The sequence below is a fragment of the Physeter macrocephalus genome, chromosome 16, assembly GCF_002837175.3.
Source record: "Physeter macrocephalus isolate SW-GA chromosome 16, ASM283717v5, whole genome shotgun sequence".
Taxonomy (NCBI): domain Eukaryota; kingdom Metazoa; phylum Chordata; class Mammalia; order Artiodactyla; family Physeteridae; genus Physeter; species Physeter macrocephalus.
The window spans coordinates 45,972,972-45,998,601 of record NC_041229.1 but is presented as its reverse complement, the minus strand read 5'-3'; the positions used below and the strand labels follow the sequence as shown (position 1 = coordinate 45,998,601).

General features: G+C 34.9%; 1 protein-coding gene across 3 annotated transcripts in view; it reads left to right on the top strand.

Moving 5' to 3' along the window:
• The window catches only part of TMEM135 (transmembrane protein 135), a 257,212-nt gene that overhangs the window by 144,551 nt on the left and 87,031 nt on the right, over positions 1-25,630 (top strand). For 2 of the 3 annotated variants that reach the window (XM_055091392.1, XM_028500984.2), the window contains exon 4: positions 23,599-23,628. The exons of the other annotated variant lie outside the window; for it this stretch is intronic. In XM_055091392.1, the coding sequence (XP_054947367.1) occupies positions 23,599-23,628 (30 nt within the window). The remainder of the gene's footprint in view (positions 1-23,598; positions 23,629-25,630) is intronic. 3 annotated transcript variants of the gene reach the window in all.

Genomic DNA, 25,630 nt, shown 5'->3' with positions numbered 1-25,630 from the left:
GGACCCATGTCCCCTGCATCGGCAGGCGGACTCTCAACCACTGCGCCACCAGGGAAGCCCTGGGCAAGACTGTTTTACAGCTGTTATAATGTATGGAATGATACCACTCTGTTGGCTAACATATTAAAGAGAACAAACCAGTTTTTAAAGTCTTCCTTCATAATTTTAGTTGGGAAAATAAAAATCATGTAAAAATAATATTTGTGAGTTTTGTTGGGAAATATTTTGGGATTTTGCACTCAAAAGTGATGTATAACTTTTATCAACCTTTGCAATGGTGAAATATTAAAAAATTAAGTTAAATATTTTATAAAATATTACAGGTAAATACATTCATATTCTAACTTTTGGTATACTTAAAAACGAAGGTTGTATTAGCTATCATTTAATAGACTTTTTTTCACTATAGTTAACTTGGTTAATTAGGCACAAATGCTGAGGAAATAAAATTTATAAGAATGATAAAGTCACTAAAATCCACTATAAGTTTGATTATTTTAGGATATGCTAGTCTTTCTCTCCAAAAAATTGTTGTAATTTGACTATATCAGATTTAAATAGCCGACTATTAGAATGTTTTCTTTTTCTTTTGTGCATAGTTGGGACCATTATTTTTATGGAGTTTGGTGCGGGGAACCTGAAATTGAGGCTTAGTTTTACAGGAAGATCTTTCCAGAGTTGTCAGGAAGTAGATTCCAAATATAATTGTGCACAATCTGGCCACTTATTCAGTATTTCCTGACTTTCTGATAAGACAAAGCCCAGATTGAGTGAAATTTTCAGTGAAACCTGAACTTTTAGACTTTAATGCATAATCCCACAAGTGGGATAATATAGTATATACTTTTAGTGGGCTTTATAAAACACTCAGAATTTTTAAAAAATTGCTTCCCAAAAAGGAATTAAAATTAGTTTATGAATAGATATATATTTTTGGAACACATATTATCTAATATTAAATATTGGTGTTTATAAATTAAAGATTTGGAGCATTGAGGAGATATTGATAGAGCATTGGTTATATTTCTCTAAGTTAAAAACATGAGCCTTATATATGGCAGCAAAAAAAAGGAAATAAAGTATTTTTCAGGTTTAGGCTCTTTTTATCTTCAGGCAAGCAAAATTAGATCGTTTTCCTCTTTTTAGAAATTCCTGATATAAAAAGAAAGTGCAATAGCTGCATGGTTATGTATTCTTTTAATTTAATGCAAGAAATTCCAATTCAGCGTAAATGATAAAACATACCCAACTCTTATACAGAGTATTGTTAAGTAGTATAAAAGGAAAAATACACTAAATTCCTTTGTGTTGTCACATAAAATAATAAACACTTTATTCCTATATCAGAATCAAGAAAGGAGATGGTAACCTGTAATTTGACATTAGATACAGATCTTTTTCTGAATTAGCAAGTGAAATTTGCTAAATTTCTGCTATTGATGAGAAATATTCCTTTATCATGGTACTTAACAGTTCTGTTCAAATTAGTAGTTTTTCATTATTTTCATGGTTTATTTGTGGCCAGTGTGGTTTTATGTGTGGCTTAGTAAAAAAACTGTCACTTAGGCTGGCATGAATCTAAGCTTAAATTTTATTTTCATATTTAGTTGTTTGAAGCATTTCCTGCAAATCCTTTTATCAAGGGTGTCATATAAATACAATGCTTATTAGAATGAAAAAGTTATAAAGTGGTTCTTAAAATTTTTATGTTATCAGAGAAGAAAGTTGATAAAGCATAAATTAATTCCATCTCAGAATCCATTTTTATTTTGTCCTAATACATTTTTATTAGGATACATCTTTTTTTTTTTTGAATGTGAGCTGATCTCACATTCATTTCTTACCAGGTCCCTTTGTTATTTTATGTGTGGCTCTCAGTTCATCATCTTCTTGCCACAGTACTTTTATCCTATAAAAAATATTTTTAAGGTCTTTAGATTCTAAGGCTTGTTCTCAAAAGTTTATATTTGATATGACATATAGTGGTATTGATATTTCCCCCAAAATCAACTTAAAAACAAACTTTTAAAGGTTGAGATCAGAATTTGGAAAGGTCTCAAATTGCCCTAGAATATACAAGATTAAATATTTTTTTTTTTTTTTTTTTTTTTTGCGGTACGCGGGCCTCTCACTGCTGTGGCCTCTCCCGTTGCAGAGCACAGGCTCCGGACGTGCAGGCTCAGCCGCCATGGCTCACGGGCCCAGCCGCTCCGCGGCATGTGGGATCTTCCCGGACCGGGGCACGAACCCGTGTCCCCTGCATCGGCAGGCGGACTCTCAACCACTGCGCCACCAGGGAAGCCCAGGATACATCTTTTCAATCTAAATTTATTTAGAAGGAAGCATACTAGAGCAGAAACCCTGGAAACCCTTGAAATGCATTAGCGTGTTCTAGAGAAAAACAGAACAGAACAAAACAAAAACAAAGCAAGTTACTTTCCTAGTTTAAAACAGCTAACGCCTGAGTTTGGTTAGTTTGCTCCTTCCTTTTATTCTTTCCCTTCCTTTATTCCTTCTTTTCCTTCTTTGCTTCATCCCTCCCTGCCTCCCTCCCTCCCTTCCTTCCTTTCTTCCTTTTTTCTAGTTTTTCTGCCCTCCCCCTCTCTTTCTCTTCCTTTCTTTTTGTTCTTCAATGAATGAGTAAATGATGATTGAATACCTACCATGTTCAGGCACTTTACCACGTGATGGGGACAAGTAAAAGTAATGGAAACAACTTTAAAGAGATGCTTAAAAATTAAGAACATCTGACTGTTGTTTTATAAATTCATTCCAGAAAATTTGAATGTCTCTTTTGACTTTGCTGGTACAAGAAGTTCATAATTTAAATATATTTGGTACTGTAATGGGGGTACATACAAAGTGCCATGGGTAAAGAGAAGGGAGCATCTAAGCCTTCGAAAAAGATTTTTTATGCTCTGATTTCGAAGCCTAGCTAGGACACTTCATGTGTTATTAGCATTTATTTAGTTAAAATCAGAATTTATGAATTTCAAGCCTACGTTTTTCCAGAACCAGCCTTAATGCTATCCCAGAATCTTTAGAGTTACGGATGGTTGGCAGTAGGAAAAACACTCTCTACTGTTACTGAGTTTTCTTCTACAAATATTCTGGGGAGTAAGTAGTCACCACAGTTGTGGGCTAGGGATAGGGAAAGATGTGTTTCATTCAGAAAATGAATGAAGCGAATGTTCATTTTTGGTATATATCAAAGGATGGCTTATAGCTGTGCTCAGAGCATAAGCTTTCTAGGAGCTGATCTCACATTCATTTCTTACCAGGTCCCTTTGTTATTTTATGTGTGGCTCTCAGTTCATCATCTTCTTGCCACAGTACTTTTATCCTATAAAAAATATTTTTAAGGTCTTTAGATTCTAAGGCTTGTTCTCAAAAGTTTATATTTGATATGACATATAGTGGTATTGATATTTCCCCCAAAATCAACTTAAAAACAAACTTTTAAAGGTTGAGATCAGAATTTGGAAAGGTCTCAAATTGCCCTAGAATATACAAGATTAAATATTTTTTTTTTTTTTTTTTTTTTTTGCGGTACGCGGGCCTCTCACTGCTGTGGCCTCTCCCGTTGCAGAGCACAGGCTCCGGACGTGCAGGCTCAGCCGCCATGGCTCACGGGCCCAGCCGCTCCGCGGCATGTGGGATCTTCCCGGACCGGGGTACGAACCTGTGTCCCCTGCATCGGCAGGCGGATTCTCAACCACTGCGCCACCAGGGAAGCCCACTACTACTCATTTTTAAACACAGTTCGCTCTAAGATCAATTGTAAGAGAATCAAATGAATAGCCAATACTGAGAAAACAGGAAAGCTCTTCAACTAAAGATAAATTATTGGGAAGGGAAATAGAAATAAATCCTAGGTAAGCACTAAGATTTGCATTCAATTTAAGTCACGATGATTATTTAACCACAGAGTGACATCTTTGAGAATATTTTACTTTCCCAACTTTTATCTTTCTTTAGCTGTTATTCCCATTTTCCTTAATCAAAGATTCACAATTTGGGAAGAAAATTCAAATGAAGATTTTAACTTCCATTTTGGGGGAGATAGTGAAGTTGTGTTCTTTTTCAGAAATTCCATCTTTTATTAAGTGTATCTAATCTGTCTTAAGCCATCTTTATAAATGGAATTTACAGTACTTGAGGATAGGAAATATAAAAGATTTAAGTGGAGACATAATATGTTAGAAGAAAGGTTTTGATAAGCTAAGCTTTTTAGTGATTTTGTAATAAATTAGAAGTGGCTTACTTCATATACAGGATAGAAGAAAAATAATAAACTTTTAGGATGGCCCTGTGAATTATAATTTCTAGTTTTAACTTTTATGAATGTTTTGCCTGATGCTATAGTAACTATAGAATTAAAATAGTCATGAAAGGCACTAGAATTCGACCTGAGTTAAACTTGATGTTTTCTATATGACTTTAGATCAGTATGTCTCTTGTGAGCTTAAATTAGATTCTTCTTATTGATTGCAAACTAAAATTGTCCAAGAAGTTTTCAAGTAAATGTTTTTCTTGAGATTTCCAGTAATTGTTTTGGCATTTCCAAAGCATTTTATTTTATTGGCTGGATTTTGAATAGTACCTATATGTTATCTTCTGAATAAATTCTTTTACGGGAGTAATTATTCTTACCTACAACCCCGTGTCCCAAAAGTCAATTACAAGTTAATAACAACGTTAGAAGTCCTTTTAACTACATCATCTTTTTAGTCCAAGAGTGTCAATTATCACTTGTTATAATTTGTCAAGTCTATGGTAGTGTTCCTCTCCTAGTTGGTTAAGTTTCCACTAAAAGCTAACACCAATGAATTGGAAGGCATATGGCAGTTTTTATAGATACTGAACTAACGGCACTAAGCAAGGACATTATAAATTGATGAGGATCACATAAAGTTATGCCATATTTGACAACAAAGATGGTCACTTGGGCATGAAATTGTTTTTATTTACTTTGTAAAAATGAAGTTATAATTTTTTATTAGCTTATTTTTTAACCATAGAAGTATTTTCAAGCTATCAATCCTTAATCATAGAAATAAGCTTTTCTCTACAATTAGTATATCTTACATACCAGTGTGCAGTTATGCCTCTTTACAAACAGGCTAATTTTTTGAGAGGAATATACTTGCAAGATGTATGTTTTCCCTCTGTAATTGCCTCTGTGTGTGTATGTGTGTATATATATACACACACATATATATATCTATAATTTTTAAAAACATTTCCCCCCATTTTAACTGTTACCCTGTAGTGTGATACTTTTCTGCCACCATTTTTGTCTTGATAAAAACATCAAGTTATACAAGCTATGGTGTATTTTATATACACACACACACACACACACATACATATACGCACACATACATGCACATTGCTTGAACTGTATGTTTTCTTTTTTCCTATATTTGGAAAAAAATGAAATACTATAGGAACCACCTTTCGGGAAAATTAAAACATAATTCAGTACTTTGAATGACTTCATATTAATGTATCACTTTTCTTACATTCATCCATGTCTTTGGTATATTAATATAATTGTTGGTATGCTTGATCTTTTATCATGATTTCTGTTTTAATGAAGACAAATTACTAATTTATATTTTGGGGAGAGGAATTTAACCTCAAATCTTAGCTCTGTTTTTGCTGAAGTGGTATGACATCATCATTGGATATTTGGGCTGTTGCTTGATAGTGAACTTTTGTTTTTTCAAAAAGCTATTCATGAAGAAAGGGACACGTTCAGATACGTTTTTCAGTCTAAAGCATGCAACACTCCCAATAGAGAACTTTCTTAGAGCCCAGACACTGGGAACTCCTTGGGCAATGCTATTACAAGTGGTTTAATGTTTCTGAATAGCGGATTTTAGAGGGAATGTCAAGAGGATGGAAACCTCCTTGTATTGACCTTTCTGAGACAGTGCATTCATGTCAAAAACTAATCAAGTGCAGCTGCAAGATTAATTGTGTGGAGAAGCTATAAACATAGAAAGCTGTGACCTCTACTCAGGACTCTGTTTTATGTACAAGCATTCACTTTGGAACTACTGACTATGAACTTGAATGAACAATAATTTACTCAATTGAGCATACAGTAGTAGTAGTATTTAATAATCACTGAGCTTGTAGGGCACAAGATGGACCCTTACAGTTTCTAGTTGAGACATTTGAGGAACTAGAGTAGGCCTGAGTAAATGAGAAGGGAAGAAAGAACTGGGTTTTATGACACCATGAAAAAAACTTGCCATTATTAATCTTTGCATCTTTTTCTTGAGTTTGTTTATTTATAATGGAATTTCACTTTAATCCATACTATAACTTGCTTCCTTCCCTAAATCTTCTTAATAATTGTTAAAAATTCCTCATTAAAATATGTAATTAGTAATAATTCTTGACTTAATAATTATCTTACAGGAGTGAAATGATGTTTTAAAATTATGAGATAAGTTTGTTTTTATTTTCAATAGGAAATAGCTTATCCACCTAAACATTTATAATATACATGGGCTTTCACAGAGCTTTAGGCTTTGTCTACATATATACAAAAATCTTACCATTTGGAAAGTAACCTAATTGCATATTTGAGTTATCTTGTTACGTTTTTGCTAATCTTAGAAATTCAGGATTTCCAAAGTTATATAATATGTATCTTTACAGTGTATAAATTATTATTTATTTTAGTGTTTTTTGTTTGTTTGTTGTTTACATTAATAGACTTTGGCTTTTAGACCAATTTTAGGTTCACAGCAAAGTTGGGCAGAAGGTGTGGAGAGGTCCACTATTACCCTCCCTACTCCTCCCCACGGCCCCGCCAAGTCTTCCTCATTACCAGCATCCTCCACTGGAGTGGTGAATTGGTTACAATTGAAGAACCTACATTCACACATCATTGTCAGCCAAAGTCCATAGTTTACTTAGGGTTTACTGTTGGTGTTGTTCTTTCTATGGCTTTTGACAAATCTATAATGATATGTGTCCATCATTATAGTATCATACAAAGTAGTTTCATTGCCCTAGAAATCCCCTGTGTTCTGCCTATCTATCCCTTCCTCCCCACAAATCATTGGCAACCACTGATGTTTTTACAATCTCTTTGCCTTTCTAGAATGTCATATAGTTGGAATCATACAGTGTGTAGCCTTTTCAGATTGGTTTCGTTCACTTAGTAATATGCGTTTAAGGTTCCACCCTATCTTATTGTGTCTAGCTTGATAGCTCATTTCTTTTTTAGTGCTGAATAATATTCCACTGTATTCTTTTAGCTTTTAGGAAGGGAAAGAAACGTACATGTTAGTCCTGTTATTTAAAAAATTTTTTCCTTTTCATTTTTATTCTTGTTAGGTAGAGTACAATTATTCCTATTTGTACATGAGAAAACTAAGGTACAGAGAAATTCCTTAGTTGAAAGGAATAATTCAAATCTGAGAATTGGATCCTAGAAGACCTTGTTCCTGCTACATCTTCTTATCTTGGAGAAGGAATATGTACTATATGTAAAATCTTACATGTTGTCATTTTAAGTGCAACTTAATTTTTATTAAAAATACTGCCTGTTTACATCTTTCATGTTCCATTGACATTTTTTGTATGGAAGATAAACTGCTTCTGGAAAAGAAAACCTTAATGAGTCTGTATAGTGTATATTGCCATTTTGCTGAGGTTTTAACTAGTCTTAGTAGGTGCAGTTTAAATTTCACCAACTTTAAGATTTCATGCATCACAAAGTATTCCTTGGCTTTATCCTTCTGTAGTCTTGTGAATTATGTCTTTCCTAATGCAGTCAATGAATATAACATGGTAATTAATATCATTGTTAAGACGTCTGCTACTTGGATGAGTTAGCGGTATCTTATGAAGGCTCTTTGGGAAATGTAAGAAGTGATTTAGATGCATGATTAATGTGCCCTTTTACTTTCATATTTTCAGAAAACTAACACTTGAAAAAATTACATATATTATTTTAGTACACTGAAAATTTTAACTTAGTTTAATAATATATGTTAATACTAAATTTATATATTAAGCCATCCAGGAACTTTATTTTAATGACCATTAAAGAGGTATTACACATGCATAGTACTGTAATGGAATCTGTAATATGATTACATTTTCTTAGACTTAGGAGATTTTAAAACACATTTACACATATGCATGCACACACACTTTTAGTTTTTATTTTAAAGAAAATTCTGTAAAAGTATTTCTATCATTGCCACTTTAGTAGTTTGCATTTTTGGTTAATCTGTATAACTGTTGAGCAAGTGGCAAACCATATGTGTATGTATATAAACTATACTTTTATATTATGCAGATGTGTGTTTATAACATATTGCATGCATATAATAATGACTGATATTTGTTGTCAAGAATTATGCAAATTTATTTATATGGATTTTCTTACATAACATGATAACCTGTGAAGTATATAACATGATAACCTATGAAGTAGATGCTATTGTTATTTTCATTTTATAGTAAACTGTGGCTTGAAATTAATTAAGTGCCACATGGGCATACTCCTGATAAATGGAATATTGTCAAGAATTATCAAGTGTCTGAGTGTCTACTTGCAGACCAACTTGTTTATGAAACTATCCATAGTGTCATGGATGCTGGCAGAAGACATGAGATTTCTGGTCAGAGACAAAAGACTATTACTCAACAGCGACAGCAGTAGACAGAATATCATCATTGTTTTGTGATAGTTCCTTGAGCCCCAATTCTCCTAGGATGAAATAAAGAGGGCCAGGTGACACGTGCAAACATAGTATATTGCATGATAGGAGAAGAACTCTGAGCCTGGGGAACCAAAATCTTTTATAATGGGCAGTAAGCATGCCTTTTTAAAAGCTTGAGCAAAAAACTGTATCTTCCAAAGTTGCTCATTGTATACAGACATACTTGAAAGATAGTCTAGAACAAAGGGTGAGTGCTTTTCTTATAAAATATGTAGAAATATGAAAGACCTCTGCAGAATTTTTCCCCCTAATCATATGTTGGTAGAATGAATCAGAGTGACTATCTTAAGTACTCTTTGTTATACTGTCTCCCCAAGTAAAGTATTTTTGCCTTTATTCTTTCTTTTCCTTTTCTGCTCTATGTAGTCTTCTCTAGGTTCTTCTCAGTCATTCAGATAAGTTTTAGAATTATCCCTTTCTTTGCAGCTTCACTGCCATTACCCATTTCTGGACTCTTGTCTTTTTGTGACTCAGTTACTACAGACAACCTGGGAGGTCTTTTCCCTTGCTTTTTTTGTTCTCTCTGTCTTTCATCTTGTTTTTGGTTAAAATGCCTCTTTTTGAAAATTCTTTATGAACCTATAGTAGGTTTACTTGGCCAATCTTTCTCCAATGAATGAATGGATTGAACATTCATACAAATTATCTGTCAAATCTAGGTTCTTTGGCCCACTATTTAAGGCCATCTATAATTTGTTCCTTTCTTGTCTGTTCAACTTTTCTTCTTACTGCTTCTGTACAGAATACAATATAATACTTGTTTCTATAGCTATTCTTTTTTCATATTGTTTCTTCTTTCTGAAATGCCCTTTGTAGTTCTTTTCTGAATTCTACCTTTTCAGGTCTACTTTTTCCATGAAACTCTCTCAGACAATGCTGAATGTGCATTCTGTGAGCTCTTACTGTGTTTTTCATCAGTATTTATTGTTTAATGCTAATTATTCTTGAATTAAAGTCATTTTTGCTAGTTTCCTCTGGCAAAAGTCAGAGACTATGCCATCTTTGAATATCTACTGCTGATGGTGGCTGTGAACTTCAGAAGAAGAAATGAGAAGTTACATGGATGGAAAGAAACAGAGGTGTGGAGATAGTTGTGTGAAGCCAGGGGAACATGGTTGAAACATAGGGTTGTTTTAAGGAGTAATGTGGGATGAGATGGGATAAATATAGAATTGTTTGATGGAGTTGCAGCTGTGGATTTTCAATGGGCAATAAGGACCTACTGTAGATATTTAAATAAGAGTGGTATGATGAAAGTGATGCATTAGGAAGTCATGTCTTTTACTTTACTATGGATTAGGAGGATTAAATACTAAGACACCAGCTAGGAGATGTTTATTGTTGACGGTTAGTTATTATTGATGGATATATTGTGGATAGCATAGATACTCTAGTGTCAAAACTAATATTTGGGAAGGATCTGAGGCTGGAATAGGACGGGGGGGCATTGCTGTTTCTATAGAGAGACATAATTAAACACCACAGTTTATGTAAAACTTTGAGATTCTTTCAAAGTTTTGATACAGCAAGCTATGTTATAGCCAAATTTTTAAAATATATCACTTAATTACTTAACATCTGTGATGCTAGTATCATAGGCTGTAGAGATATACAGATGAATAAGACAGTCTCCTATTTTTCAAACCTAAGATAAAAGTTGGCTAAACATAGTAAATTCAGTTAGATTGTGTTCTTGCTCTGTATCCTTTTCCTTGTCCTGAGTCCATATCATATTCTCTGTCCCACACTGTTTCTCAGCATGCTGCTGGTCAAAGGATAGGGAATTGGGCAGTTAGGAGAAATTAAGTGCTTTCGTGATTCTTTGTCCTCCCCAAGGTCACAGATATAACCTCTTTGGCAGATAGGCTTGGTGGGTTGGACATGGGATTCTCTTTCTTACTGATTGTAATAAATCTTCATTTTCCTTTTATCACTGGGTCTAGCTGGTCACTTATGTTTGCACAGGTGGTTGTGAACTATTGTTCTAGTCATTGAAAATGTGATTCATTTTGTAATACATTTATTGAAACACAACTTTGTAGTAACATTTCATAAAGTGAGGAAATAATGTGCATCTGGTTTGAAAAGACCATGTTCTGTTCCAGATTGTTGGCAAAACTTCAGAAATTGCATCTGAGAGTAATATGTAGTAATTTGTGAAATGCTCTGCTTTAGCGTTCCGTAATGTTAGTAATACATGTCTGTATATAGTGGATAAAAATTGAGAATTGTGAAAATTTGTTATAATTAATTTCAAATTACTCAAAGATTATAGAAAGGTAAATGATCATATATTTAACTCATTCAGGAATTTTTAAATGTTATGCTCTGTTCTTCCCATTTCTTGGTACAGATTACTTCTGTAATTATTCAGAGATGAAGATTTATTAAATGAAACAGTGTAAAAACAAATCTCACAGTGAAGGCAAATTTCTCTGAAGTATCCATAATATAACCTGTGGTAGTGTTGCTCAGAAGCTAATCAGAAACATCTGTTAGGAATATTCACATTTAATGTTTGAGATACATATAGTATAGTTCACCAGTATAGAAAATTTAGTCTACTCAAGTTTAATATTTAAAGGTATTTTGGCAGGATACCAATAGTTTAAAAACTATTATAGCAGGAACAATTATTTGGGACACTTTATTTTCATTTTTACTAAAGTCTGTAGGGTGTACATTGTAATTGCAATAGATTACTGTTTAAACTTAAAATTATCTCATGCCTGGATTCTTTATTTTAATATGTATTTTTATTTTAGTATGTGTGGTAGAAACTGTGTTGGTCAGAATAACGCACCTCCAAAGGTAAGGTAAATAAAAATTCTCTCTCGCCTGCGGTGATGCCGAAAAAATCATGAAGACATGCCTTTTATCTAGGCAAGGCATGAGGAGACAGAATACTTACCAAACTAGTAGCTAGCTCCCACCCGTAGCAGTGATTTTTCTAATTAAATTTATCGATGATTAGTTTGGAACAGAGTGCTAGGGTAATGGAACAAAGGATGAGAGAAGGGAGGTAGGAAACATTTTAGAACTTCTAGCTCAGATATATTTTAGTTTGGAGCCTTGGGTTATTTGCTTTGGGACATTGGGTTCTTGGGATGGACTCTGAAAGCAGCACCAAGGGTAAACTTTGCTTATAGACTTTTACCTAGGGTTGGTGAAATGAATAATTCTGCTTTTGTATTGTCCTTAGAAGTTCTGTTGTGATCCTCTTACCTTATGGCTCTTGTTCTCTGATCCCTGTGATCTTTGCTGTACCTGAAATAGTTTTAGTAGACTTTCCAGGTGTCCCTTAGATCTCTCTTTGGGATTCAAGGACCACATGTTTCTGGTTTAATGGTTTGTCATCAGGTAACATAGTGTATTTAATTGAGAGCATAAATTTTCCAAGCTATATAGTAGTAACAACCACCACCATTTATTGAACCTCATCATGGTGCCAAGGAATGTGCTAAATGCTTTACATATATTTATTGTTTCATTAAGTCCTCAAAACAGCTCTAAAGATATGCATTCTTAGCCCCGTTTTATAAATATAAAACTGAGGCTCAGAGAGGCTGTCTCATTTGCCCAAGGTCACACACAGTAAGGACTTCAAAGCATTAGTGCTTCCCAGAATAAAACACTGCCTCGTAGAATACGAAGTTTTTAATGAAGTTGAATTTTGGTATTTCATATAAACATGTTGTTTATTACCATTATGTAACTATATACTTTTCATATATGCATAGTTCATTGTTTTAAAAGCAGAGCTGTTATAGCTGTTGCTAAGTTCTGTATCCTTGATCTTATATTTCTAGGCATCCTATTGTCATGGACTTAGTGAGATCCAGAGAGTGAAAAGTATAATGAAGAGAATTAGGAAAAGAACGTAGAAAGTAAGGAGATCTTATAGAATTGAGGAGGCCACAAGAACCATTATAGAATTTGGTAACTTTGACCCATTCACTTTCTTGAGTTGCTGTGCCTTGCCTTCCTTTTTGTCTTTTCCTTTTAAAGATCAGTTAGTTGATTGGGAGATGAAGGTTGAGAAGAGAGGGAACAATGAAAAAGATGTGGTTTTTAACCACTCTTTCCTATTGAACCCTTGTTTGTAAAGACTGCATGGTATAAAGCATTGAAATTCTCTTGAGATAGTATAGCAGGGTAGTCGTGGTAAAGAAAGGGTTCTTTGACTTCATAGCTGTGAGATCTTGGGCATGTTTATTAAGGTAAAATGGGCATAGTGATATCTACTCATGTGATTATTAAGGGGATGAAATCAGATATTGTACATCTGTCTATCCATGTATAGGCTTGATACAGAGCCAACATCTAATAGCTGGTGGTGAATATTAATCACTAGTACAATTAACCTGCATAAAAACCATTGGTTTTGAATAAAATTGTAGACTTTTTTTGGTTTTGAACTGTTAAAAGATAAACTGAAACATATTAAATTTTACAAGGGTTCACATGAGCAGACATCCATTCTAATTGGGCAGTGCCAAACTTTCCTCTGCAGAAGGGGAAAGGCTTTTAAAGAGCAGTTGTGAAAGCAGTGCAAGGAAGTTATTTGATTGGCTGTAGCTTAAGTTATTGCCTTATTTGGGAAAGCCTAGTTGACTTGTGATTGATTGTTCTTAGGTTGGTTTGGATTTGTGAACCTTGAGACATTTACAGGAATTTTATCCTGACTTAGGTTTTGGTTTGCTTATGTAGGCCGCCAAGGCATTAGAGCCACCTCAGTCTAAAGACTTGCTTGTTTAATTACTTTAACACTACCCAAATGAACTCTTCTACATGTTCTTCTTGCCAGTAAATGGTGGTAACTATGGATACCTCTTGCCCCAATTGTGAGAGTCATAAAATGGATTAAAGCAGAGCTATGTAATTACTCTAAAGGTTCAGAATTGTTCCTAGGTAAGAACAAAATTTGACTGAAATACAGTTGAATATATCAATAATTCCAAAGGAGAACTTTTTATATTACAGAGGGTGTTGGTCATTCAAGAAAGGCAGAACCAGGGTGGTAAATTTAAGGTTAGCAGGGCCAGTACAGTCCAGAGAGTGTGATGGCCCAAGAATATAAACGTCCTGTCTGCAATAGGTGTATAGCTACTGATTTAATAGAAGTAGTGAGTTTTGTCTTGTTTTGTTTTGTTTTTTAGTTTGACATCAGTATACATACAAACCTTAATTAACTAATCTTGCTCTGATCCTATGTTCACCAATAAATCTTCTGATTATAATCTGGCTTCTTATGGAGGTTACATTCAGGGAGAGTATTCATTGATAGGAGTCTCAGAGTGTATAGTCCCTTTGGCAGTTAAATTTTATAAATTACATTTTGGCTAGAGCTGTCTCTGATAGCTTTATTGATGTAACTATTTGTAAAATGGGTCTCTTTCCATGCTAAGAGGTCAGATTTCTTTGCCTGCCAAGAGCCAAACTGGTGCTTCTCTGATAGTCTCCCATGGAAGGTTTGCTATCAAATTTTAATAAATACAGACTTCTGTTGCTACAACTATACAATTCTGTTATGGCAGCAGATGGCAGAACATTGAGCTGAATGAATCATGCAAAGTGATATAACCTGGGATACCTAAGGATGTAATAAGAAGCCAGCACCAAAGAAAGATTTCTGGACCATTTGAGACCCTTGCTTGAGAGTAAGTGACAGTATACAGTTAGACGAGTATCCAGTTATTCTCAGAGACTACAGAAGAGCAAATTTCAAGCTTCCGAACTTGTACGTACTGTATCTGTTGTTCTGTACTGCACCCCAGCATGGTAGTTATTGATACATGTTCGGTAAGTTTTCGTAGAATGAGTGAGGAGGATGAATATTCAGTCAGTGTTGAATAGGAGGTCAATTGTGGACATATAAAACATAAAACACACTTCATTTAAAAAAAACATTTTATTGGGGTGTGATTGACATACAACTAGCTGTGCATATTAAAGGTATACAGTTTGATGAGTTTGGAGATAAGTATACACCTGTGAAACCATCACTACAATCAATGCCATAAACATACCTATCACCTCCAAAAGTTTTTTCCCACCCTCTTTGTTCTTCCTTTGTATTTTTGGTAGAACACAGTCTTTAATGACCTAATAAATATGCATATTTTGGCTGATAACACATCTATTGTCTTATTCTAAATGGCGACTGAAAAAGATCTTATAGCTGTTCAGTTGCAGCAGAAAGTCTGCATAAGTGAACTGTGACTTCAGTCTTTCCTTCCCATAACATTCCATAGTGATGGGTTGTAGGAAAATAGTTTTAAGTACCTAAAATGAGACTAAGAATCCTTTTACGGGAGCTGTGAGACGTCAGTCTGTTGTAGTAGGAATTGTAACCCTTGCTGACTTTAGTGTTGTTCTGAGTCTTAATTTCCACAGTGCTCTGAGAGCACTAAAAGGTAGAGACCCTCTGTCCTAGACTGTGGTGAATCCTCAATGTAATGCAGTCCTGCTAGAGACATGTGGGGCTACTGGGTGATCTTCTCCAGGTACCTTGCCAGTGAAAACCAGCCTTTTTTCCAACTTTTGTGTACTTATAGTAGGATTGGTGGTAGGTATGCTAAAGTCTTATTCTCAGAAGACCTGTATTGGGAAGTCATTTCTTTGTAGACTATGCTATAAGATTATCAAGTGAAGGAGAGTTTTCTTTAAGGAAAACACACGACTATGTAGATCAGACTCTGAAACACTTTTATGTGTTTTCTTTTGACTACAGCACCAGGTTATGAGGCAAAAAATATATATGCTAGTAATTATGGTGTTTGCTTAATTAAATTATCTTATTTTAAGTATTAAAAACATTTCCCCTTAAATTACATCACTATGGAATGTTGTGGGAAGGAAAGACTGAAGCTATGGTTCACTTATGCAGAATTTCTGCTGTTATAACAACTGATTAGTGATAAGATATTTTTCAGACAACGTTTTGAATAAATATTGGATAAAAAGGTGTTAGCAGCCAAAATATGCATCTTTATTAGGTCATTAAGACGTATGTTCTAGGTTTCATATATCCATAATTGACTTTCTATTCAATGCTGTTGGGATATATACAGAAATATAGGCGCTAAAGCATTTTGTTCTATTACCTATTATAATTTCTATTGTATGTCTAAGACCAATAGAATCCATTGTTATTTGGTAATACAAAACCCCAAGTTTTGGATTCATTAAAATATTCTACATTACTTTAGATTCAATTGTTTCTAAAAGGTGTCCCTTATATCTCTTTCTTAGACTATATTAAACAATGTAATTCGTTATTAATATGAACTATTTTATAATATATTTATACGTTTAGGACCTATCAGATAGTGTAGAGCCCTTTAGTCTAGACTAGATGATCTCCAGTTGACTATTAATTTTGATTTAATGAACCACTCCCAAACATAGTGGCTTTAAAATGGCAGCAACTTTATTTGCTTATGAATCTGTGCAGCGGCAATTTAGTCTGGGCTTAGCTGGACAGTTCTTCTACAGGTCTCTCTTGGGATCACTTACACAACTACCATCTTCTGGTGCCTTGACTGGGGCTTCATAGTCTTAGATGATGTTGAGCTAGTCATATGCGTCTCTCTCTTCCTGGTCTCTCATCTTCAAGTTGACAAGCTTGGGCTTCTATATGTAAAGGTCTCAAGGTTCCAAGAGTTGAGAGTGGAGTCACACAGTGTCACTTTTGCCACATTCTGTTGGTCAAAGCAAATCATAGGGCTAACCCAGGAATGGAGGAGGAACTAGTTTCCATCTCTGTCGAACTCTAACGAGCAGAGCAGCAAAGTCGATTGCATGGGGATATGCATACAGGGGTGGGAGAAATCATTGTGGCCAACTTTGTAAACATTGTATCTTTCTCACCAATTTTTTTCTTTTGCTTTCAGTTATTACTTCATTGTTATTTTTATTCCTCTCTCTAGTATCCCCTCTCTTCTCTTTCCTTCCTATGTTGAATTTGCTACTATATTTTTGAAAACCACTAAACTTATATTGTTAGAATGGTATGTAAACTAAGAAACACGCTTACTTTGAGAGAGGACCTGAGATGTTCTTCTTCAAATCAAGTGCATGGTAGTTGTGTCATCTCTCTTTCCAGTCTCTGAACTTTTTTTTTTCCTCTCTACTATGTGCCAAGATAGTGTTTTCTAACATATTCTTCATATATTTCCAGAGTTTTGCAGAGCTTCCCAGGAACTACTATGTAGCGTGGTATGGGAGACAAAGCAGTACCTCAGGCAGAGCATTTTGACATTCATTTATTTTACTTACAGTTTTTGTAGGTTTGATTTTGTTTGAACAAAGAGTTTCTTGGCTTAAAAAACAAAACCACCATTTTAGGTAATTAGACTTGTTGGCTGGCTGAGTATGGGATATGTGAGGTTAATTAATTATGCAGTTAAAACACAAATGACTTAAGGTCTTATAAAAATATTTTTGCCTTAAGCCATTTCTAGAATATATTTTCTAAATGGAGAATTTGTATGCTTCGATTTTTTCAGATACTTTAAAAACGTGTTCTAGAGCTTAGAAACCTCAAATTCAGAGCATCAATTACACAAAAAAATAAAATTACATAAAAGTAAGGGCTAACATATTTAAGAAAGCAATGAATATAGTAAAACAGCAAATTGAAAAGTCTTTCAGTGTATTGAAGGAGGCATATCATTTGCTCCACACCAGTGAGGGAGTAGATTTTTTTTAAAATTAAAAACCATATTTATCAGAAATTGCCTATTTAAATGAAAAGGAAATAATTAGAGAAGTAAAAAGTTATTCTATAAGTTATAGGTGAAATTTTTGAGGATGTGAAAGTTTAAATGAAAAAACAAACGTGTTTATAAATGTTGCTATAAATGCTTATATGATCCAGGGCTAGACTTGTCGAGCTGGGAGTTTCTACCTCCGTGGGATGGCTTGAGTGACTCCTTGACCTTTGGGTACCTAAAATGTTGATTGAGATTATTTGTGTGTCCCTTTTAGTTCTGACCTACAAAGTGATCAAGGAATAGAGGTTATCTTATATTTGAAAGACTGGTTTTGTAGAAGAAGGATTCGTTTTCTATGAAACTAGGAATTACAAGTATACTTTAGAGAAAGGCAGATTTCATTGCAATAGTGAGGAAGAACTTTCAAGTAGAACTGTCCAAAAAATGGATTTGGTTGCCTGGTAAAGTTGAGAGTTTCTCATTCTTGGGGATTCTTAAGCAAAAGTTGTACAGTGATCTATTATGGTCATTACAGAAAGGAATTCTTGTCACACAGAAGGGGTAGATTACATAGTTCTTAGGGCTTTATAAGTGCTTAGGATTGAATGAGTGGTCCAAATAAAGCACCTCTAGGTTTCCTCTAGGTCAGTGGTATCACCTGAGGGCGATTTTATACACGCTCCAAGAGATACTTGGCAATGTTTGGAGACATCTTTGATTTTCCTCCCTGGTGGTGGGGGGTTGCTAATGTCATCTATTGAGTAAAGGCCAGAGATGTTGCTAAATATCCACAGTGCACAGGACAGTCTCCCACCTCCCCACCTCCAACAACAAAGAATTATCCATCCTCAATTATTACTAGTGTCAAGGGTGAGAAACTCTGGGATTTGGTTGAGTGAGTGACTTAAATGGTGGTCCATTTGATCTTTGAGACTTGTCTGGGCCTGAAGTGATTAGGCCAGCTAATAATAGCTGTAGGCAAACGTGTGAAGTAGGATACGGTTATTTTCAACAACTTTTTGCCATGCCCATCACATTGTCAACTCCATTCCTCTCAGGTTCTGTAAGGTCTGCTTCAGTACCACCTTTCTGGGCCTGTCCTCTCTAATAATTTTTCATCTCATCAGACTTAGCTCGCTTGGGCCCTATTTCTTCAACATTTGCTGTTACCTAGATAATCTGAAAAATGAATACACCTATTGATATTGATTTAGTACTCTTTCCTTAATTGGTGATAATGCCTGAATCTTCTTTCCTCCACCAGTGACTCACGGTGATTCTGTGGAGCCTTCCAAGATGGCCAGTTGTCTACTCACAGGGCTATAAAATTTGCAAGTTGTCATTCACATAGATTACATGTGAATACTTTATTAAAGCAAAACAGTGGGATTCTTGTCTAATATATATTCAAAATTATTTAAATAACAGTTCAAATAAGACATTAGAAATATTTAAATGCATTGAAATGAGTGTCGTTAGAGCTACAACTCGGAGGTAGATTAAAATGTCAATGGCACCAGTTTGAGTACTGGAAATTATTAATAACTAAGAATGGTCTACAGTTACTTGGGTAGAGATCACTTAACTTTTGAAAATTAACCATCAGTTTTATTTTCTTATGTATGCAGAAATGAAATAGGCAATAGTTTTGTATTAAATTTAGTTGAAAAAAAATAAACTGCTCTGATTTCTAGTTTGGTGGCATAACAATCCAACATAAATTCACATGTCACCCTATTATTATAGATAAAGGGGAAAAGTTTTCTTCTAGTCATTCATACTATACTATAAAGTACTGAGTATATTTAATTGCAAAATTTATTGTTCAGGTGAGTCTCACTGTATGTAAAAGTCTAGTTCTAATGAAATTTTTGAAGCAGAGTAATTACCAATATTTTAATGTTTACTTTTCACTAAAAACTGGTCATTTTACCCTCTTTCCTTTATAAAGATGAAATCATACTTCCACAAATGCCAGTCTGTACTTTGGCTCCTCGCTTGATTAAGATGAAGGAATGTGTACTTAGAATAATTCAGACACTGAGACTGTGTATACCAGGAGCCACCTGCTTTCCTTAGGGGCCTTTCCTATTAAAGTATTAATCAGACTGTTTGTTATTACAGACAGAATTTCCATGTGAAAAATTTGGCTAACATACACACATGCCTCATTTTTGCCATGCCCTATATTTAATACACTAAGAAAATTACGTTTAGAAATGCTCTTCAGAGCTTTTCAGCTTCCACTCCCAATTGGTGTGGTTTATTGTTACTAATTAAATTTTGAAGACTGAGATGGCCAAGTCATATCAGTTTCAAAGTTCTTTGGGTGTTGTGAGGACTTATTTTTGAGGATACTACTCTGTTTCCCTCCTAATCATCTTCCCAGCATGACAATATTGAGTTGCTTTACTCTGCTGATATGCTGCTTATTCATCTCATTCTAACTTTGTGGGCGGAGACAACAATGCTATTTAGACGTGGTGTTTTAGAAATATGTCAGGGAGATTTTTGTATATGCTGTGATTGATAGAATTTTGTTCTGAGAAGTCTCTAACTTTCTAAACTGTAGGATACCTTTAAAAATAGCCACTTGAAAAACCTGAGAGTCAGATGAAAGAAAAACTTAAGGCTATGATTTAAATGAATGAATAAAATGAATGTTTCATTTTTTCTTAACCATGAAATCTATGTCCCATATGTCTGTATGCCCAATAACCTGCATTTTCAAGATACTGCTTTGGAATATAACCTAGAGTAAGTATACTTTTATGTTATTGGTATTCGTAAATAAAAATGAATATATATGATATATTCATAAAGTAATACTGGAGAAGTAAGCTAAAACTCTGCGGCTGGGCTAATTGCTACTAACAAAGACTGTGGGAACATTAAGAATGCTATTGTGAGAAAGCTTAAGAAAACCTTTGTTCATTTCTTCCCATGCCTTTTAATGATCGTTTGGAGAAAAAAAAATTGAGAAGAAAAAGCAAAACTTATATTTTCTTTCATGACAATTTCTATAAGAGTAGATGATTATCAGGTTGTGAACATAATTGAGGAACTAATATACATATGAGGATCACATTCTTCATTCTGAAACTTCCTAGTTCTCTTAGATGCAGGTGTTATGAAAAAGTAAATAAGTTGGAGAGAAATAAAAAACAAGGTGGAGGTTTCTACAAGTACAAACTATACTCAGATTTGCAGGTACATTATTTTGAGTTTATTTAGAAGGTTCATGGAATACTATCCTTTGGTAAGAGGATTCCGAAGAGGAGTTGTGCATTTAAACCAAAATCTCTCTCTCTCCCCATCTATCCATCCAAACAAAATTTTCACATTAGCAATGTAAGAATAATGTGCTTTTAAGGGATGAAGAGTTTGTACAAACATTTCTAGATACCAGTGCCTAAAATTCTGGTTTTGACTTTTAGATAGACTGCCTGCCTGCCTGCATTTTAGGTCATATGGTCCAGATGCATCCTTAAAACTGGCTGTACACAAATTTCCTACAAGCTCTTGACCACATGCAACTAGAATACAAAACAGAAGAGAGCTTTCCATGATAGGCATAACCTCCAGTCTATAAATCTCTTCTCTTTAATCATTTTGGAATCCGTAACTATAGCTAATGCTGGATATAACCTCGATTTTACAGTTGCAGTAGATTTTTTTTTTTTTTTTGGCTGCATTGGGTCTTCGTTGCTGCGTGCAGGCTTTCCCTAGTTGTGGCAAGCGGGGGCTACTCTTTGTTGCGGTGGCTTCTCTTGTTGCAGAGCATGGGCTCTAGGCGTGCGGGCTTCAGCAGTTGTGGCACACGGGCTTAGTAGTTGTGGCTCACGGGCTCTAGAGCGCAGGCTCAGTAGTTGTGGCGCATGGGCTTAGTTGTTCCGCAACATATGGGATCCTCCTGGACCAGGGCTCAAACCCATGTCCCCTGCATTGGCAGGTGGATTCTTAACCACTGTGCCACCAGGGAAGTCCCCGAGATTTTTTAATCTGTGTTTATTTTTAATTCATTTTTATTGTTGGAACAAGACTTGATAAGCGCTTAAGTTTCTTCTCATTGCCCTAGACCCATTAGCTGTTGAACAAAGATGACTTTGGATTTAAAAAAAATCAGTAGTGATTTTTAATTCTTTTATCGTTCTTTTATCTATACACTGTTAAAATAACTTTTTTTTTTTTTTTTTTTTGCGGTACGCGGGCCTCTCACTGTTGTGGCCTCTCCCGTTGCGGAGCACAGGCTCCGGACGCGCAGGCCCAGCAGCCGTGGCTCACGGGCCCAGCTGCTCCGCGGCATGTGGGATCTTCCCGGACCGGGGCACGAACCCGTGTCCCCTGCATCGGCAGGCGGACTCTTAACCACTGCGCCACAAGGGAAGCCCCTAAAATAACTTTTGAAGATATTTTGAAAAACTATGTATCTCAATATCATTATGTTTGTTAGTGATAAACTGGATACTGAATCTGTCTTGCTGACTGGGGAGGAAAAAAAAAAGCACAGAATTCTTAAGGTTACCCAGCACAGCTGAGAGACCTTGATCTGTTGTGTTGCCTTGATGTAATAAGCTGGGGAAGCGCAGAAGGAAAAAATCTTCTGTGTGGAATAAGTTTGGAGCAGGTGATTGAAAAGTCTTCCACAGTTCATCTGATTTAGAATTCATGCACTCCCCCCGCCCTCCTTTTTTTTTTTGTAATGCCTGCTTTCATTGTGCTTTAAGCCTTTTTAAAATGCTCGTTAGAAAAAAAAGTTTAGTTCTGAATCTTTCCTGCCTGAAGAAATGGTAGTCAGTGGGAACTGAGTATGCAGAGAGGAATCTGCAGCTGGATAGAAATAGTGAGAACCAAGGCAGATATGAGCAAAGCCATGCCTAATCACGGAGGGATTTTCTCAAATGAATTCCAGAATGAGCATGTGCCCAAAGAACCGGCAGATGACTTGAGTGTGGGCACACGACACACCATTTGGGAAAACTATCATTCCGTTATACAGTACATGAGTGAACAGATATCGATACATATGCTGTGTTTAAAACAACTGTAAAGAGAATATATATATCCGACTATTTACTGTTGATGACTGTTTTGTTGTGGATTATGTATTGGGATTGAGTTAGTTCTCAGTGGACCCCTCAAACGTGTGGAACTCAGCTGGAGGGCAGCTGTTTGCCTTTTGCCTACAGCACAGTGTGGTTTGGTGAAGCAGTGAGTGCTGTCTTACTGGCCACCTTAGTTAGAATTACAATAACCCTCACTCTAATGGTCTTTCTTACCTTCATCAAATGACAAAAATCTGAATTGCAGCACTGCCATGCGCTGTTTGTATGTGGCCCTGCTGTGACCTCTCTGAAGTAATCTGGAAGCTCTTATTTATTTTTGTAGTGTCTCTGAGGGAAAAACATAATGTCACCCTAAGTCTGGTTCTTATTTGAGGTTAATGGGAATACCACCCTTTGTATGAAAATAACTAACTTACTACAAATTGTCTGCTTATAATAATGAGGTTTCACTTAGGCGACCTGTCTACTTTGCCCTGCTGAAAGCACAATATTTTTTCAGCTTTAACTTTGCTCTGAGTCCATATAAAACCTTTCTCTATCCTCCGTGTGCTGAATGACATGTGAGGTATTTTTGTTTTGTTTTCTGAATTGCAGAAGTATGATGTTTGGCAGCATTAGGATAAAGAATGGTCCCTTACATAGTTAATGTAAACATTAGAAAACTGGCTCATGTAACTTTTTTCTCTCCTCACTTAATATGTAAACATGTAAGGTTTTTTAAGTTTTTGATTACAATATTTAGGTGGCTTATTCTCAAAATTTAAAAAATGTGTTTCTTAGATCTGTTTCTCTTTACTAGAATAAATATTTTATAGAAGTTTTGAGGATTATGGAAGTTTTTCATCTCTGCTTTTCTTAAATCTGATTCATTATGTAAATAGTGAGCTCTTTAACACAGAGACTATATCTTTTTTTATTTTTTAATTTTTTATTGATGTATAGCTGATTTACAATATTGTGTTAGTTTCTGGTATACAGCAAAGTGATTCAGTTATACATGTTTATATATATATATACATATATATATTTTATATTCTTTTCCATTATGGTTTATTACAGGATATTGAATACAGTCCACTGTCCTATACAGTAAGACTTTGTTGTTTATCTATTTTATATGTAGTAGTTTGAATCTACTAATCCCAAACTCCTAATTTATCCCTCTCCTACCTCCTTTCCCCTTTGGTAACCGTAAGTTTTGTTTTCTATGTCTGTGAGTCTCTTTTTGGTTTGTAAATAGTTCATTTGTATCATATTTTAGATTCCCCATATAGGTGATATCATATGATATTTGTCTTTCTCCTTCTGACTTACTTCACTCAGTATGATAATCTATAGGTCCATCCATGTTGCTGCAGTGGCATTATTTCATTCTTTTTTTTTAATGGCTGAGTAGTATTCCTTTGTGTGTGTGTGTGTATCTCACATCTTTTTTATCCATTCATCTGTCAGTGGACATTTAGGTTGCTTCCATGTCTTGGCTATTGTAAATAGTGCTGCAGTGAACATTGGGGTGCATGTATCTTTTCGAATTATAGTGTTCTCTGGATATATGCCCAGGAGTGGGATTGCTGGATCATATGGCAACTCTATTTTTAGTTTTTTAAGGAACCCCCATGCTGTTTTCCATAGTGGCCGTACCAATTTACATTCCCACCAACAGTGTAGGAGGGTTCCTTTTTCTCCACACCTTCTCCAGCATTTATTATTTGTAGACTTTTAAATGATGGCCATTCGACCAATGTGAGGTGATACCTCATTGTAGTTTTGATTTGCATTTCATAGACTATATCTTAACCCAGTATTTTATCTACTATTTTATCATGATTAAGTTGAATGAAATTTGTTAAAGCTGTAATTCTTTAATGGGAGTTTTTAAAGAAATCTTTGAGAGAAATCCATGACAGCTCATGGGCTTTGGAATCACAGCTGGTTGCCAAACCTGGCTCAATCCCATTATTGTCTGTGTTTCTCTAAACCTCTTCTCTGAAGTGGGGATAATAACCCCTACATTACAAGGCTATTTTGAGGATCATGTAAAGTGATGTATGTAAAGCACTGAATACAGCATGTGACATATAGTGAGCATTCAGTAACAGCAGCAGTTGATATTATTGTTACACTATTATTTTAATTATTATATTGAACTCTGAAAGATTTTGCCTCACTCCTTTCTTTTTTTAAAATGACACTTATTAAAAATATATATATATGTATATGTATAGGAAGCATTATGGGGATTATCCCTACCTTGGAAACACAGTAGCTACTAAATCAACATTAGTAAAAATTTTCTAGAGGCAGAGGGATATAATTAAAAACCTTGAATTTGAAATCAGGTAGTCCTAGCGCTGAGTCTTAGTTCAGCCACTTAAATATTTTGTGATTTTAAGTGAGTAACTTACCTTCTGAGTCCAATTGCCTCATCTTTAAAATGGAAGTGATTAAAAACCTACGTTGAAGAGCTATTATACGATTAGCGGTAATATTTTTTAAAATATACAGTGCCTGGCAGTGTTAGTCAATAGTAGTTCATTATCTAGTTTAATCCTCTAACTTTCCTCTTTCTCTATGTTCTCTGGCCCTTTTTATTTTTTTGATTTACCTTTGACTTTAAACTCTCCTGTGGTTTCTTTTTGGCTACTTGCTTTTCCTTTACATATTTATTTCCTTTCTTGTTTGTTTTGATTTGCATTTTTAATGACTTTTAATGACCAACTAATTGACCATAAAATAGAGAGATGGGTATGGGAAAGAAAAGAAGCAGCTGAATATCCGATAACTTTTAAATATAAGTCATTGGACAACCTTTACTTCCAATAACTGCATTTCCTTTACATGATAATAAGAGGGATGTAAATAAAGTGCTGTGGGTGTTTGGTGATAATGTTTAGTTGGTTTTTATAGTTCCAGTTCAGAGAATATACTTCAGTGAGTATTTTGTTCCATGAATGAATTCATATGGTGATTTTCACTTGACCATTAAATTTTCCTTTAAATTTTTAATAAAGACTGATTTCTTTTCATGTGTAAACCCTTATCTGTAGTCCTTTAAATAGTGAGTTGTAATTTAAAGCTGTGATGTTTTAAA